Below are 16,399 nucleotides of genomic sequence, written 5' to 3'. Positions count from 1 at the left end.
GGGGAGAAATCTGGAACTTGAAAGGCAACTGCGGTAAGAAGATATAGCAGGTGATCCAGTCTGGAAGCTTGAGCTTCTGGGAACTGGAGAGTTTTAAAGAAGGAAGAACAACGGTCCAAACAAAGGGGCAGTGAGGATAAAGAGGACAAGCTCTTCCATGGTCATTCCCAGTGACTCACGGGCATGGGAGAGAAAAGATGGAGCCTGAGAGGGTCTAGAAGAAGTAGGGTCCTCACGGGACGGCCAGGTTTTAGTCTGAAATCTGCTGACCTGGTGTTTAGTCCTCTCTCCCTTACAATACTCAAATACAATCGTAAAAACATAACTTGGGGCGCCTGGGTGGCTTAGTTGGTTGAGCATCAGACTCTTGATCTCAGCTCAGGTCTTGATCATGAGGTCATGGGTTCAAGCCCCATGTGGGGCTCCACGCATGGTGCTCCATGCTCCATAAAAAGCATAACTATATGTCTAGGAAAGAGAAAATGGTTTGAACTTTAAGAATCATTTAAAATTTTCCTATCCTTAAAGTTGATTGCTTATTCATCTAACTATAAAAAGCCACTGGAATTCAAATTCAAGATCTTTGAGACAATGTAAAGTGATCAGTACCTGGAAATGCCTTAAAAACACGTTCTTGCAGGTATTTCCCTATGGGGTTTGTATGATCATACTGAGAAGTGTCCAGTCTCACAGAATCATAATGTAGATGGGAGGAGTCACAAGACTGAAAGCTCAGTATCTTTCCAAACGCCAATACTTACTTCACAATGCCATAGCCCAAGCTCACAATGATCACAAGGAGGCGAGCCAATGTCCTCTTCACCGCAGATATCATCTCCGCAAATATCAATAAACCTTGGGCTGAGGGGAGGAAAGAAAAGAAATCATTCTGTGTACATCTAGAGGCCTACCACCAAAATTCTAAATATGTACTGTGTGTAACTATACATTTGGACCTCAGCTGAGTTAGCCATATTTGCTTTAAAGGTCATCTAATCCAACTGATGCTTCAAAACCTCAGTGGAGGGGAACCTGTTACTTCCTGGAGAATTCACCCCGTATTTGCTATCTCTATTGGGCACAGCTTGCTTATATCAATCTAAAAGCTGTCTCCCTCAATTTCCCTGTTCTTTTTCTTCCTCTTGAGATGACAAAGAACTATATCCCTCTTTCTGTCCTGTAAATATTTGAAAAACATAAGGTCCTCTAGAGTTTTCTTTTCTCCAGGATGCCTTCATCATTTACTCACTTATGCTCCTACTGTGTGGCTATAACAGGAAAAGAGACACCATGATCACTGCCCTCATGAAGATTATAATCTGGTTAGGACAAGTAAGTAGACAGAACTCAGCATGGTGAGCCCTAGAGGCAATATAGGCCTGTGAGGGAGCCGAGCCAACCCAATCCACACTTGAGGGAGGCACAAGTGGGTTCTCAGAAGAAGTAACATTTAAATCAGGATTTGAAGGCCTAGTAAAAATTAACTATTGGGGGGAAATAAAGGGGAAAGGAAAATTAATGGTACATGAAGAGGCATGGAGGAGAAAAGAGGAAAAGTAAAATACACTGCAAGAAGTCAAAGTTCAGTGTGTCTGTAGCACAGTGTAATGAGGGATTTCAAGAAGAGGTGGTGAGAGAGGCAGGGACAATCACATAGGGTTTTCAGGCCATGTTATGAGTCTGGATTTTATGCTAAGGGCAGTGGGAAGTCAATGACAGTAAACAAGGAGTAAAAAAGGAATTGATAAACTACAGCCCATAGGCCAAATCTGGCCCTACATCTGCCTTTGTAAATAAAGTTTTATTGGAACACAGCCATGCCCATTTGTTTACATGTTGACTGTGGCTGCTTTTGTGCTACAATGGCAGGTGACTAGTTGAAACAGAGACTGATGGCCTGTAAAGCCAAAAATATTTACTATCTGGCCTTTGCAAAAGAAGTTTGCTGACTCTTGGAATAAAACTGACAGCTTTATTTTATCAAGATTGCTCTACTTAATGGCTTGGAGAGGAACTAGGCTACAGTCAAGGAAAATGCTCAGGAGGCTATTCCAGAAATGCAGGTAAGAGATGATGAGAGCACAGTGCTGGCAGTGAAGATGGAGACAACCAGAAAGACATTCAGAAACCAGTAGTGAATCCACCTACTTATTCTTGTTTTCAGCTCACAATTCTCCAACTTATGCACAAGGAATCATAAGAGACCTTGTCAAATGCCTTGTAGACAGATATGGAACTAGAGGGAGAGGAAGAGGGTGGCAAGAGGATGGCGCCAAGGCTGACTGGCTCGGCCATCCACTAACAGGAATATCTGGAGGAGCATTAGGTTTGGACTAGAGTGAATCAAGTACAAGGGCAGAAAAGGTGAGTTCCTTTTCTGCCATACAGAGACTGAGAAGTCTGCAAGGCATTCAGAAGATGGTTAGCAGGTGACCACCTACTAGGTCTGTAGCTCAGGACAGACATCTGGCCAGGAGGTTAAGCTTCAGGAGGAACACAATGGATGAGCTCTCCAAGACAGAGGAATGTGAAGAGGTTTAGGATGACAAATGTTCAAGGGTGGTGTGTTTTCAAATTCCTTCATGAGCTGCTCAGTCTGGACTATTTCCCTGTTGGAGGAAAGTGATTATACAACCTTCCTGGTACAGCTGGACCTGCAAAACAGGAATCTCAGTCTTCACTGCTAGTCCTCCTGCTGTTACCTAAGGTTGTAGGAGCTAGTGGGAGGCAACCACCCTGTAATTGCCTATGCTGAATTTATTCTTCATCAGCTTCAACCTTTAAATTCTTTTAAAAAGTTTCCCACTTGTATTTTTGTATTTGTACTTCAACCCCAAGTTCAAAGTCTTGCCTATTAAGTTTCACCTTTCCATTCAGGATACCAAAACTCTTTGATCCTTCAAAGACCTCCAAGTGAGAAGGGTCCATCTAAAATTATTGTCTATACCCCCAGTATTAACAACTCTGCAACATCACATTGTCCACAAAATTTTAGCGAATGCTCTCTACAGATGCATAGGTCTGCAATGAACGTTAAGTGAATAATAAGGATAAACCAGCAACAAGGTCTGAAACCTGAGACAGACATCATTCAAAACCTCCTTCTAACCTGGGGCGCCTGGGTGGCTCAGTTGGTTAAGCGACTGCCTTCGGCTCAGGTCATGATCCTGGAGTCCCGGGATCGAGTCCCACATCGGGCTCCCTGCTCAGCGGGGAGTCTGCTTCACCCTCTGACTGTCTCCCCTCTCATGCTCTCTCAAATAAATAAATAAAATCTTTAAAAAAAACAAAAACAAAACAAAAAAAACCCTCCTTCTAACCCAGTGGTTCTCAATCCTAGATGCACACCACAATCACATGGGAAGCCTCTCAACAGAACCAATTCTTAGGTATGCCAATCTCTGGCACTGGTATTGTTTTATTTATTTTTTTAGTAAGAGACTCTTTTTTTTTTTTTTTTTTAAGATTTTATTCATTTATTTGACAGAGAGAGAGACAGTGAGAGAGGGAATACAAGCGGGGGAGTGGGAGAGGGAGAAGCAGGCTCCCTGCCGAGCAGGGAGACCAATGTGGGGCTCGATCCCAGGACCCCGGGATCATGACCTGAGCCGAAGGCAGACGCCTAACGACTGAGCCACCCAGGCGCCCCGCTAGTATTGTTTCAAAGTTCTTCAGTGATGCTTATGTGCAACCAGGGATGAGAACCATTGCTCCAGACCAGTGCTGTCCAATAGAAGTTTCTGGGATGATGGAAATTTCTACATCTATGCTGTCCAATAAAGTAATCACCGGCCACATGTGGCAACTGAGCATTTGAAATGCAGCTAGGACAACTGAGGAAGTGAACTGCTAATTTAATTTTACTTAAACAGCCAGATTGGCTTGTAGCTACCACACTGGACAACACAGCTCTATACTGACAAGGCTGCTGGGTGGTTACGTGCACGAGCCCTCCAGACATGGTTGCACAACCAGTTTTCAGCTCACATTTCTCCACCTTGTCCACAAGAAATCACAGCTGTCAAATACCTTGAAGAAGTCCAAATATACTAAATTTAGAAGCACAAAAGAAGTCAATCTGACATGACCTACTCTTAAGGTCCCCGTGTTGGATCCTAACAATCACCGTTTCCTGTCCCTGCAGTACTTTTTTTAAAGTCTATCTTTCCAGGATCAGGGCTCAGCAAGACAGCCTGGGTTACAGACTTCATTCCCACTTGGGAAAATCGGGAACAGCAGCAGCCATGCCGTCTTCTGGTGCCTTCCTTTTCACAGGACTCCTCAAAGACACCGACAGCAGCCTGTGGTTTCTCTTCCAAGGCTTTCTCGTGTCATCTCAGACACAGGGCTTAAAGTCCCTGAGGGTGGCAAGTGGCCTCTCATCCCTTCATGTATCTTAGGCTGCTGCTGCTCCTCACTGACGTTCAGGCCACCCTCCGCCCTCCCTAGACAAGAGATGATCACCACTAAAAGCAAAGCTCAACTGCCTTACTTGACATTCGAGAATGCTCTCCTGGCGAACCATGAGCAGCAGCTTCACCCCTCCTTCATTATTTGGTTTAGAGCAAGTGTGCGAGCGCGCGTGCACACACACAAATATCACTAAAACCTCTCATAGTGTAATAAGACCTCTAATATGCCTCCCTGGATATTTGTCCTTTCTTTCTTCTCTTGTACATATCCTTTCATTTTGGGAAATTATAAACATTTCCCAATATAAAGAAAGCAGTATAATCAACTCCCATGTATCCAATACTCAGCTTCAGTAATTATCAACATTATGCCAAATCAGTTTCATCTATATTCCAACTCACTCTTCTTTTTTTTCCTGGAGTATTACAAAAATAAATAGCAGACATAACCGCACCCTATGAAAATCTGTACAAAGATCATTTTAATGGATCGCTCAGAAGCACACTCCTGAGAGCTTTCAACCCTTTTGAGCTACCTCCCTTTCCAAAGCTTTGGCGATGCAACTGTACCTTTACTTCTCTGGCCTTTTTGCACGCTACCTTCTAGAAATCCGGGTGACACATCTGAGATGCCCAGCTTCCTGCCCTCCCTGTGTAAACCGTGAGGGGCCTTCAATGGTCACGTGAAGTTCTCCGTGAGAGTGAGGAGACCGAGAACGCCAGATGGCTGCAGGCACCATCCATCCCCACACTACTGAATTTACTCCCTGGGATCAAATTTTCCTTCTTTTGTGGAGGAGAAAAGAGAAGAAAGAGTATGGGGAAAACACAGAGAAATATGTTAAAAGGATTAGTAGCACTGAAAGTGCCCCTGCCTGGAACTTTTGTTGTTTTAAGTCAATCACTGGAATGGGAGTTTTCTTCTCCCCAGGAGGAAACTGAGGGAAAGCAGGGGAACAGAAAATGAGGACAGCACATCTGCTAGCCTAGATCAGAGCCCCACTCTGACATTCCCTTCTTGGCTCTTGTCCTCTTCATCTCTAATGCGACTGTTCCCAAACCACTGTACAAAGGAGGCCTCCCACAGCTCTGCTCACAAATGCTAGGGGTCTCCTGGATCATACTGCATTTATGGAGAGAGTCACAGCTTACTTGATAGCCCAGTGCTGCTGATGTTTTGATATTCAGAATAAAAAACTGCTTTTTCAAGCATTCCCAGGAAAATAACAGCTGCAATCCAGAACTGAATTCTTAATATATCTTTCCAATAACAGGCAGACCACATCAGCCACAGTACGCCATATAAAATATAAACGATACACATCACCATGTAAAACTGTAGGAAGAAAAGCAATTTTAGTCAGTTAAGCCTTGTGATCATTTGAAAATGGACATTTCTCCACTCGAGTATCTTTTATTTTCCTGTCACTCTGGAAACAGAAATAGAGGGTATACCCAAGCATTAGTTACTAAGGGATACCACCACTGAGCTCTTTAAATTGTTAATGTTTCCAATTAGGATACAAAATTCATTTTAAAAAAAGGAAAAAATGATGAGAAATACTCACAATCATCAGAGGCCAATCTGATGCAGAAATATATCCATGAGGCCCAATCATAGAAAGAGAAACTGGTGAAGATGGGGATAAAGAAATTAAAGAATTAAATGACTCATTAGTCTTTTCTTATATTTTTAAATGTAAGCTGATTTCCCAGAAGGCTCTAAGAACACAAACCGAGCTAACAAATGCTGAATTTTTACTTAGCAAAAAGTACTGGATAATTACTAGTCATTGGCATGTAATCTCGTCAAGATACCTTTACTTGTATACGTGGTCTTGTCAAACACCTGGGCCAAATAATTTATTATGCAGATAGCGGAGCAGTATTGGCCTCTGACTGGCCCCCTGCTGAGTCACTGACCTTACGGAGGACTCTGTCTTCCTTAATGTAACTTGGGATAGATTACCGATTTCAAGCATTTGGTTGGGGTTGTTGTCCAAGACAACAATAATAAACAGGGTGCCAAACACAGTACAAAACTTACAGGTCTCAGTAATTGCTCCAGTTACTAACTGGTGGGGTCTTAAAACTGCCTGCTGGTATCAGGAGAAATAGACACAATACCTGGGAAGGTGCAAGGAATGCACAAGTCTAGGTAGCAGAACGGCCCCAAGGTCCCTGGCTCTCTTCTCTGGCCCATTATGTCATCTCTGGGAAGAGGCCCTACTTCCCACTCTTCTAGAGCAGCCACCTCCACCAGCTTCCCCTGTGGTACACCAGTTCTGTGCCTCCTCTCAAGCAATGCCCATGTCACTCAGTACTTCCTGCCTCCTCACTGGCCTGGGCAACTCTCAAAGGCAAAGCCTGGCTTCACCTCTGTGTCCCTAGTGGATGAATTAGAGCAGTTTGCAAGTCCCCAGAACCCTCACATGCTGTTGGCTACTACTGGTCCAGCAGACACTCACTCTGGAAAATGACAGCCGAAGCAATTCGGAGATCTGCGAAAGCATTCATTCTCTTACAAATTGCCTTTTGTAAGCCTACTCTTGCATTGCATACTAGGAACCATAGAGCTTAATAAGACACAGAGGGCCTACCTTGGGGGCGGGGGGTGGGCAGGGAGTTCACATACCCACAGAAGCCACAGTTGCCAGATAGGCTACTTCTACTCCTAAGCTATAGACAGATGCTTTAAAATAAAAATTTTAGGGCGCCTGGGTGGCTCAGTTGTTAAGCGGCTGCCTTCGGCTCAGGTCATGATCCCGGAGTCCTGGGATCGAGCCCCACATCGGGCTCCCTGCTGGGCGGGAAGCCTGCTTCTCCCTCTCCCACTCCCCCTGCTTGTGTTCCTGCTCTCGCTGTCTCTGTCTCTGTCAAATAAATAAATAAAATCTTTAAAAAATAAATAAATAAATAAAAATAAAAATTTTAAACCCCCAATGATGGCCATTTTCATGAGACAGAATATAATGTACTGCAAATGCAATTAAAATGTTGCCTACCCATTTCTATATTAGAAAATTCTTTTTTAAATTTGAAAGGATGAAGAATTTTATATCCCACTATATTTTGAAATTTTAAAAATTTACCTTCATTTTAAATTTCCAATCCATTAAAAAATAAATATTACAGTTAAGATAAGCATAAAGTTTTAAGTACCCCAGATAAACAGATTACTTATTTTTGTGATTAACAGAAATTAATTTCTGAATGATGTATTTTAACAGAAAATGTAGACTTGGGTCAACGACAAAAATACAGAATATAGTAAAAGCAGATAGTAAACACGCATGCAGTTTAACTATACCATTCAAATTCCATCTTGCTTCTGGTTTTTCCGTTTTAATAGAAACAATAAAGATATGAAACCCATCTCTCTGTGTTCGGGCTACAACATCCTAAAACAGGAAAAAAAATATCCTTTATGTTATTTTTAAAAATTGCTGAATAAGCTATAGTTAAACAATTGTTCACCACATTTTAAAACAACTTTTAGTAATTGAATTGGGTTACTTTTTACTGTTTTAAAACAATGGAAAGAAATGGTAGGCAGTGGAAGGATAGCAGACTGTGGAAGGATTGCCCCCATTCCGCCCCCCCCAACCATGGTCCTCTCAGACCCAAAGCAATGGAGGAAGAAAAAAGCTTTTTCTACTGTTCAGTTTTTCCTCTTTTAATATTTTTAAAGGATCTCCCCCAAATGCTATCATTCTGTTTTACTTAATAATACCATTCAAATATTTTTTCTAATATTACTCTTCCCATATTTCATCCTAATATCAAGCATTCAGTTGTTAAATGTGGGTGTTTTTAAATTGAACTGGGGGGAGTAAGAAGTCAGGTAACATTGTTAGAAAGACTGTACAGATTCAGTACACAGGTTCAATTACTTAAATTCCTTAACATCTATGTTACTAGCAGTCCCGCTGGGAAATGAAATTGCCCACTGTAATGCCTAGGAATGCTGCAATGTCCCACATAATTGAGTCAAACTTTTCACATTCATCCTTCCAGAATACTTCCTATCCTTCCCTTTCACTTCCTACTCCTGCACCTGCAAGAGTCTGTGCAGAGCAAAGAGTTTGTCCCAGCCACTGCAGAGTGGAACGCCTTTCCACTATGAAACTACTCTTTAAGATCATTGAAAAACTTAAGGAACATGAAGAGTCATGGCATAAAAGCAAACGTTAAGCCCTCCTAAAGCTACCTTCAGTCCCTACACTCAACTGCTTCCAACCCTCTCCACCTCTTGGTCTTCTGACTTTTAGGAATTCCTCCAAATACCAAATTCTCTCTCCCCTGGTGCTACATTCATGGTTTCTATTTCTTTACATCCTTAATGATGATCCAGACCAGCCCACTGTTATGCTAGGCATTTGAAAGAAAGGCTGCAAAGAAGTTAACCTTAAATTACAACTTCAAAGGAATTTTTAAACAAAGCCAGAAATAAGTATATACAAAATTCATACAGACACACATAAAAAAAATATACTATTTGGAATAATGCTTCTTTTTCCTTCCCTGCTTCTAATCGCCCTACTGTATATTGCTCTCCAAGTATTTATCCATCGCAGATTCTTTTCAGGCTTACCTGAACTTGTATACATTTGATTTAAAGACAAATAAAATGACTTACTGTTGATCTTTCCTGGTTTGAAACATTTCTGGTATTTGTAATTAGTTCCTTATTCTGGAAAAAAAAAGAATAAAATAATTCCATTTTATATTGCTGCATTTCTATGGGGAAAACTGCTTTAACAATTAAGAAAAAATGTTTTGAAAAAAGTAAAGAACCAGAGAACACATCTTTGTAGCACAAACATGAGTAACAAAATCCTGCATTTGAAAAATTATTTTTTAAATCAGGATAGCGGTTACCTTTGGTGGGGAAGGTATTAGGAACTAAAAGGTGGGGGGAAGGGGGTTCTAGGTGCTAAAATATTCTGTACTTCATCTGGGTCTATACTGATGTGTTCAGGTTCTGAAAATTCATCAAGCCATACACCTCTGATATGCACACTTTATTACACTTCAACACAAATTTTAAAAACACCTTTATTATTTTCACTGAAGACATATTTTCATTTCAGAATTTACAGATTAAAAACATAAGTTACAATGACCCATAGCCTCATAACCCATGGATGACTGCTGTTAACATTTCAGAATCAAATCTTCCAGGCTGGGAGGAAGTAAGTGCATAAGGGAGGAGAGTGTTCAAGTAGGTTGGATGCTGATAAGTCAAGTAAGCTGACAGACCTTTAGTATTGGAAACCCTGACTAGCTGTTCTGATGGAATGATGGGGGCAAAGGTCTCACTGGAGTAGATAGGAGAGAGGATGACAGAGGAACTGACAGCAGACCAGGAAAAGATGATGAAAGGGTTCTTTTCAAGGGTGTTTCTGTAAAGGGTACAATGAAATGGAGCAATGGCGCCAGATCTTACTTGTTAGTTACTACTACACATACAAAAGAACTACACCTAAAATTAACAAATTAAGCACCTTTCTTCATCAAAATATTGATAAAATAGAATTTAAGTTAATACTTGTATTCACTGGGAGTAAAGTACATTCTACTTTGACATGGCAAGACAGATACTCACAGTCAGCGAGGGAAACACCTGTAAGTCACTGTTGCAATCTAAGTTTTCATATTTTGTTGTCCAACATTCAGTATTCTTCAAATGGCCACAAAAGTCTTCATCAACACCAGGATCCTGTTTTTGTGATAGCTCCTCCTACCCAAGGTAAAATTCTATGTTATAATTTATTTCCACACTTCTTATTCAAGAAGATAAGTAAAACTTAGTATCTAAATGATATCAAAGATTTATTCAGTTTGGAACACTTGAAAACATGCAGAACAAAATACCGAAAAATGTTTTGGATATAATTTTAAGTATGACAAGGTAATCATAACATGTTAGCCATTCCAAGGTGCTCAGATACAGTAACACATAATACAAGCATAATCTTAGAGGAAGAAAAGTGACTAAGGTATTACCACAGGAAATGGTTCACGGAGAAATAAAAAATACTTTGTCCTGAGGCTACTTTCATTTTATCCCATATATAAAAGATTTTACAGAGAAAGAAAAGCAGCATTTAACTACAAGGAAAGTTAAATCAAAGACAGATGAATAAAACCAGGCTCCTAATGGTGGCTTCCAGTCATCAAGAAAAGGTTAAGTTGGCTTCTACTGGCCAAATAGGAGACAATTTGAGCAAAATAAATAAAAAATAGTAATAGATTATAACCCATGTAACAAAGTAAAAATCAATGAGTCCATGCTGATGATTGCTCAGTTAAATGATTGACAGGTAAGATAAGAGGAAAAGAGAGAGCTCATCGTGATGGCAGAATATTAACAAAGCAGAAGAAAATATGGAATTAGAAAATCACCATTTCGCAATCATCAGAGCAATAACTGATTCATCAGTCAAGAATCAAAGGATATTAAAACAAGGATTGATGAAAAATCAGGATAATCACATACAAACACAAAAATATTTCTTCACAAATTAGTGTTAACAACAAAGTAGTAACTTTATAGTGGAGAAACCTGGTAGAAACTTCCTTAACCAACTGATCAAAGTTAGCATTACCAAAAATGGGACAAACCAGAACTCTCCAGTATGCTTGCCAAAAACATAACCTCAATCTAATCATGAGGAAATATCAGAAATATTGGAATTGAGGGCCATTTTATAAAAATAAACGGCTTGTACACCTCAAATACATCAATGTCAGGAAAGACAAAAAAAAAAAAATAGCTGCAAAAATGCAGTATGATCTTGGATTGGACCTTGTACCAGGAAAACAACAAAAAACTGCTAAAAAGGATGTTTTGGGGACACTGGCAAAGCTTTAAGATCTGTTTATTAGGGATGCCTGGGCAGCTCAGTCAGTTAAGCATCTGCCTTCGGCTCAGGTCATGATTCCAGGGTCCTGGGATCGAGCCCCGCATTGGGCTCCTTGCTCAGCAGGGAGCCTGCTTCTACCTCTGCCTGCTGCTCCCCCTGCTTGTTGTTGCTCTCTCTCTCTCTCTGACAAATAAATAAATAAAATCTTAAGAAAAAAAGATCTATTAGATAACAGGTTTGTATCAATGTTAAATTTCCTCAATTTTATCCCTGTACTGTGTAATCTAAGTGAATTATCTTTATTCTTAGGAAACACACAATGAAGTATTTAGTGTGAAGGGGTAAAATATTTGGGGATAAAGTCACAAAGGCAGTATTTGAGGAAAATCGCACCTTTCATCCCAAATGGAAAGATAATACAGATAAAAGTATGGAAACCCATGCATCATTCAAGCTAGGAGCCCACAAGGAAATGGCTGTGAGCAACCATCAGAACTGTCAAAAGAAACACCTTGCTGAGGGACGCAGGACATCCCAGGGGCAGGAGAAAGCCTAGCCTGGCCTCTTTGCTCCTCTCACCTGCTCCCCCTCCTCCTTTCCCTGGGGGTCTCTTTTCCTCTCCTCACCTCTCTGAGATCTGCTTCTACTCACTAAAGCTACTCGGGCTCCCTAAAGTTCTAGGTGCCCTATAACTAATTTTTTGAATGAAGTAAAATTTTTACATTTCTTCCTTAACTACATTGATTTTTATTTGTATGTGACCCACAATCCCTTTACTGATGGTTCCTACATGTCTGGTTTAAATATTTATTAACATTTTTCACAAGACAAAAGGAGACAAAATTTGTTTAAAGATGTTTTAGTTTTAGTTAGTTTAAAAACTAAAAACCTTTTAGTTTTAGGAAACTAAAAGATGTTTCCTTCTCAGAAAGCATATACTTTGATATAATTAAAACATTTCTTGCCTAAGTCCCAAAATAAATCTGTGGCACTTTTAAAACTACAATCTATATTTTTGGCCTCCTCACCTGATGAGCTAATAAATTTTTATACTCATAATTTTTCCTTCATAGCTTTATATACATTAAAAATTTGCATTTACTTACCTCCAGCTCATTTTGACAGGTATAATGCTTCAAATGCCACTCTATGGTAAACTTCACAGGCCCAGAACAACTGAATGACTTAACTGTTTAGAAAAAGAAAGTCTTATTTTATAATAATCATATATATGCTCCAATATAAGCTTAAGGTTTCGAGAATGCAATTTAAAATAGGCTACTTTAATGAAACAGTGAGTAAAATATTACCTAATTTTGCCCAAAAGTCACTGTAAAATGAGATAAATTAATTAAATTATAGTTAACCAAAAGTTGCCATAATATTATTCATTTAATCTCTGTATTAAATCTAGAGTTAAAAATCAACTGAGTAATGAAATATGCTGTCACTGCTTACTCTAAAGTCACTCTAAATTGTTCTCTTCACTGACTTATTCATTCAAAAAATATTAAGTGAGCAACCCTTGTGTGTCAGAGACATAATGGTAAACTAGAATAATCCCTGTCCTTGATATAAGAGGTACTAGGGAGAGAAGGGTTAACAATTAAACAGGCACCTTTGATAGAATAAGGGTCTGAGAAGAGGGGGTCAAGGGAGCCCTGGGCAGGGCACCTAACATAGTCTAGAAGAGCATGAAGAAGGGGTACCAACAGGCTTACTAGAGGAGGAGGCCTTTAACGTGAAGAGCAGGAATTAGCTAGGTGACAAAGAGAGTGGAACAGTATATGTAAATGTCCATGACCACCTGAAAATAGTCTGCTATGGTCAGAACACAGATTGGGGAAAGGGGGAAGAGCTGAAGCTGGATAAGAGTGCTGGAGAAAAGTTGTAAGGGGTACTATGCTCTGCTAAGGAGTTTTCCTTTATTTTGAATATTACAAAGGACTACCATATGTTTCAGGTAGGAGGGTAACATGATTAGACAGACAGAAAAGGATTAAGTCTAGAAATAGAAAAAGCTCTTTTAGGAGTGTTATCACAACATGGCAGCTGGCTTCCCCTAGAGTAGGTCATGAGAGAGAGAGAGAGAGAGAGCAAAGAAGAAGCCACAGTATCTTTTATGACCTAGTTTCAGAAGTGATATGCCATTAGTTCTGCCATATTCTCTTGGTCAGACGAACCTTGATATAATGTGGTAGGGGACTATATAAAGTCATGAAAACCAGGAGGCAGGGATCACTGTGAGCCATCTTGAAGACTGGTAACCAGAGGGAATCCAACCTGAGGCTGAGACTGGTAGAATTTCTGGGGCAGAACACCCAAGAGTTTGGAACTGCCTAGAGAAAAAGTAAATGAAATCTGGACAGGGATACCATTGAACCTGTCTGCCCCAGCCAGCCCCTGCATAGAAAGAAGTCCAGTGATTCTCAGAGGTCACACAGGGCTGGGAACTAGCTCAGTTTCCACCAACCAGAGTGGAAAGGCCTCATTAAATATACCAAGCATTCGGGAGAAATGTAGCAGGGCCACACCTTAGAAGTGGTGCTAAGTTAGCCCTACTCCATATCCACCCTAAAAGAAATTAAACATAAAATTGGAAAGGATCAAACTGACCCAAAAGAAACTTAACTGTCTGCCAGAACAAAGTTGTTAAAGGAATACAACATTTTAGCACTTAAAAATGTAACATTCATGGGGTGCCTGAGTGACTCAGTCAGTTAAGCATCTGCCTTCGGCTCAGGTCTCTATCCTGGATTCCCGAGTTCAAGCCCCACGTCATGCTCCCTGCTCAGTGGGGAGTCTGCTTCTCCCTCTGCCTCTCCCCCCACTTGTGCTCTCTCACTCTCTCAAATAAATAAAATCTTAAAAAAAAAAAAAAAGGAATGTAACATTCATGACACCCACTATCCAAACAAAAACTAGATATAAAAAGCAGAAAAAATTGATTCATAATTATGATAGGTCATCATGACAAAGGTGGAAATGACAAAGATAATTAGCAGAGAAGAATATTAAAACAGCTGTTATAAATATTTTCCAAATGCTCAAAGATAAAGGAAAATATGAAAATACTGAGGAGGGAAAGAAGATATTTGAAAAAAGGAACCAAACTTCTAGAGAATAAAAAAGTACAATATTCAAGTAAAAAATTCACTATATAAGATTAATAGAGGTTAAATGAGATTAAATATTGGACAAGAAAAGATCACTGAACTTGAAGACAAAGCAAAAGAAAGATCCCAAATGAAGCACAGAGACTGAAAAAAATTAACAAAGCCTCAGCGACCTGTGAGACAATATCAAGCGGTCTAACATAAGGGCAAATGGAGTCCCAGAAGGGAAGGATAGAGAGGTGGAGACAGTGCCTAAATCCATGATCAGGGGCGCCTGGGTGGCTCAGTCGGTTAAGTGTCTGCCTTCGGCTCAGGTCATGATCCCAGGGTCCTGGGATCGAGCCCTGTATCAGGCTCCCGGCTTGGCGGGGAGCCTGCTTCTCCCTCTCCCTCTACTGTTCCCCCTGCTTGTGCTCTCTCACTCTCTCTGTCAAATAAATAAATAATCTTTTAAAAATAAATAAATAAATCCATGATCAATGTAAGAGATGAGATTTTTTTCAGTGTAGATATACAATTGTTCCAGCATCATTTATTGAAAAGACCATCTTCTCTCTAAAGAATTACCTTGGCACCTTTACTGAAAATCAATTGAGTTTACACATGTGGGTTTATTTCTGGGCTCTCTGATCTGTCTTATTGTTCTATATGTTCTACCTTTATACCAGTACCACAGTTAGGATTACTGTACCTTTATATTATAAGTTTTGAAATCAGATAGAAGTCTTTCAACTTTGTTATTTTTTAAAATTCCTTTGGCTATTCTAGGTTTTTTTGTATTTGCATATAAATTTTAGAAATAGCTAGTCAATTTCTATATAAAGTCAGCTTGGATTTTGATCAAGATTAACTGAATTTATAGAACAATCTGGAGAAAACTGATAGTATAACGTTAGTTATAGATTTTTCATAGATGCCTTTACCAGCTTGAGGAAGTCTCCTATTTCTAGTTTTAGAATTCTAGGAGTTTTTATCATGAATCGGTGTTGCGTTTTTTTCAAATGCTTTTCTGTACATATTGAGAATGATTATATAGCGTATTTTTTTTATTCTGTTTATACAGTGAATTACACTGAGAGACTTTCAGCAGTAACTCCACAAGACTGCATCCTGAATGGGGTAGCAAAAGAGGGGTCACCATGGGGCACCTGGGTGGCTCAGTCATTGAGAATCTGCCTTCGGCTCAGGTCATGATCCCAGGGTCCTGGGATTGAGCCCCGCATCAGGCTCCCTGCTAGGTGGGAAGCCTGCTTCTCCCTCTCCCACTCCCCCTGCTTGTGTTCCCTCTCTTGATGTGTCTCTCTCTGTCAAATAAATAAAATCTTAAAAAAAAAAAGAAAAAAAGAGTGGTCACCTAAGGGAAAGCCAGATGCCTGATCCACCACACAGCATGGACACATATCCAATGGACTAATTCTTAGCTTTGCAGGCACTAAAATCTGGTTCTGCGAGAACACAGAGACTCAGTCTCACTCCTTCACCATACCACCAATGTAGACGTATGATCTAGAATGCCTAATTACTCACTTAAAATGAATAGTAACTGTAAAGTGGTTGTGTAATGATTGATTAACTCTCTCCCTTCAGCATGCCTTTCTGGATACCCAAAGGTGATGAAGGTTGCTTGATGAGCATGGCACTAGAATGAGGCGGCTCAGAAGGATGCTGCATCTACACCTGCTAGTGACATGTTATACCTACAGCCATAGTTCAAGAAGCCTTCTCTCCCATCGGTGCTGCTAGACCTCTGCTTTAACCTGACTAAACACTCGTATTTTTTTATGCTTTTGCTTCTAACTCCCTTCTGCTGCCTCATTCTTTCTTTAGACATGTTAATACCACCGTCTTGAGCGTGGTCTACTCTTAGCTGATCACAAACATTATGTATTGATTTTTTTTTAAGATTTTATTTATTTATTTGACAGAGAGAGAGACAGCGAGAGAGGGAACACAAGCAGAGGGAGGGAACACAAGCAGCGGGAGTGGGAGAGGGAGAAGCAGG

The 16,399-nt window shown here is 40.2% G+C and overlaps 1 protein-coding gene across 3 annotated transcripts in view; it reads right to left on the bottom strand.

Moving 5' to 3' along the window:
* TMEM87B (transmembrane protein 87B) overlaps positions 1-16,399 on the bottom strand; it is a 49,680-nt gene that overhangs the window by 27,981 nt on the left and 5,300 nt on the right. For all 3 annotated transcript variants that reach the window (XM_078056292.1, XM_078056291.1, XM_078056293.1), the window contains exons 3-9: positions 12,388-12,470; positions 10,021-10,155; positions 9,052-9,105; positions 7,723-7,813; positions 5,981-6,042; positions 5,565-5,748; positions 762-861 (exon numbers count right to left, since the gene is read on the bottom strand). In XM_078056292.1, coding sequence (XP_077912418.1) covers positions 762-861; positions 5,565-5,748; positions 5,981-6,042; positions 7,723-7,813; positions 9,052-9,105; positions 10,021-10,155; positions 12,388-12,470 — 709 coding nt within the window. The remainder of the gene's footprint in view (positions 1-761; positions 862-5,564; positions 5,749-5,980; positions 6,043-7,722; positions 7,814-9,051; positions 9,106-10,020; positions 10,156-12,387; positions 12,471-16,399) is intronic.

This window comes from Halichoerus grypus, chromosome 10 (assembly GCF_964656455.1).
Source record: "Halichoerus grypus chromosome 10, mHalGry1.hap1.1, whole genome shotgun sequence".
In the NCBI taxonomy this organism is placed as follows: domain Eukaryota; kingdom Metazoa; phylum Chordata; class Mammalia; order Carnivora; family Phocidae; genus Halichoerus; species Halichoerus grypus.
Note: the sequence above shows the minus strand (reverse complement) of the source record. Positions and strands in the feature narration are given on the sequence as shown.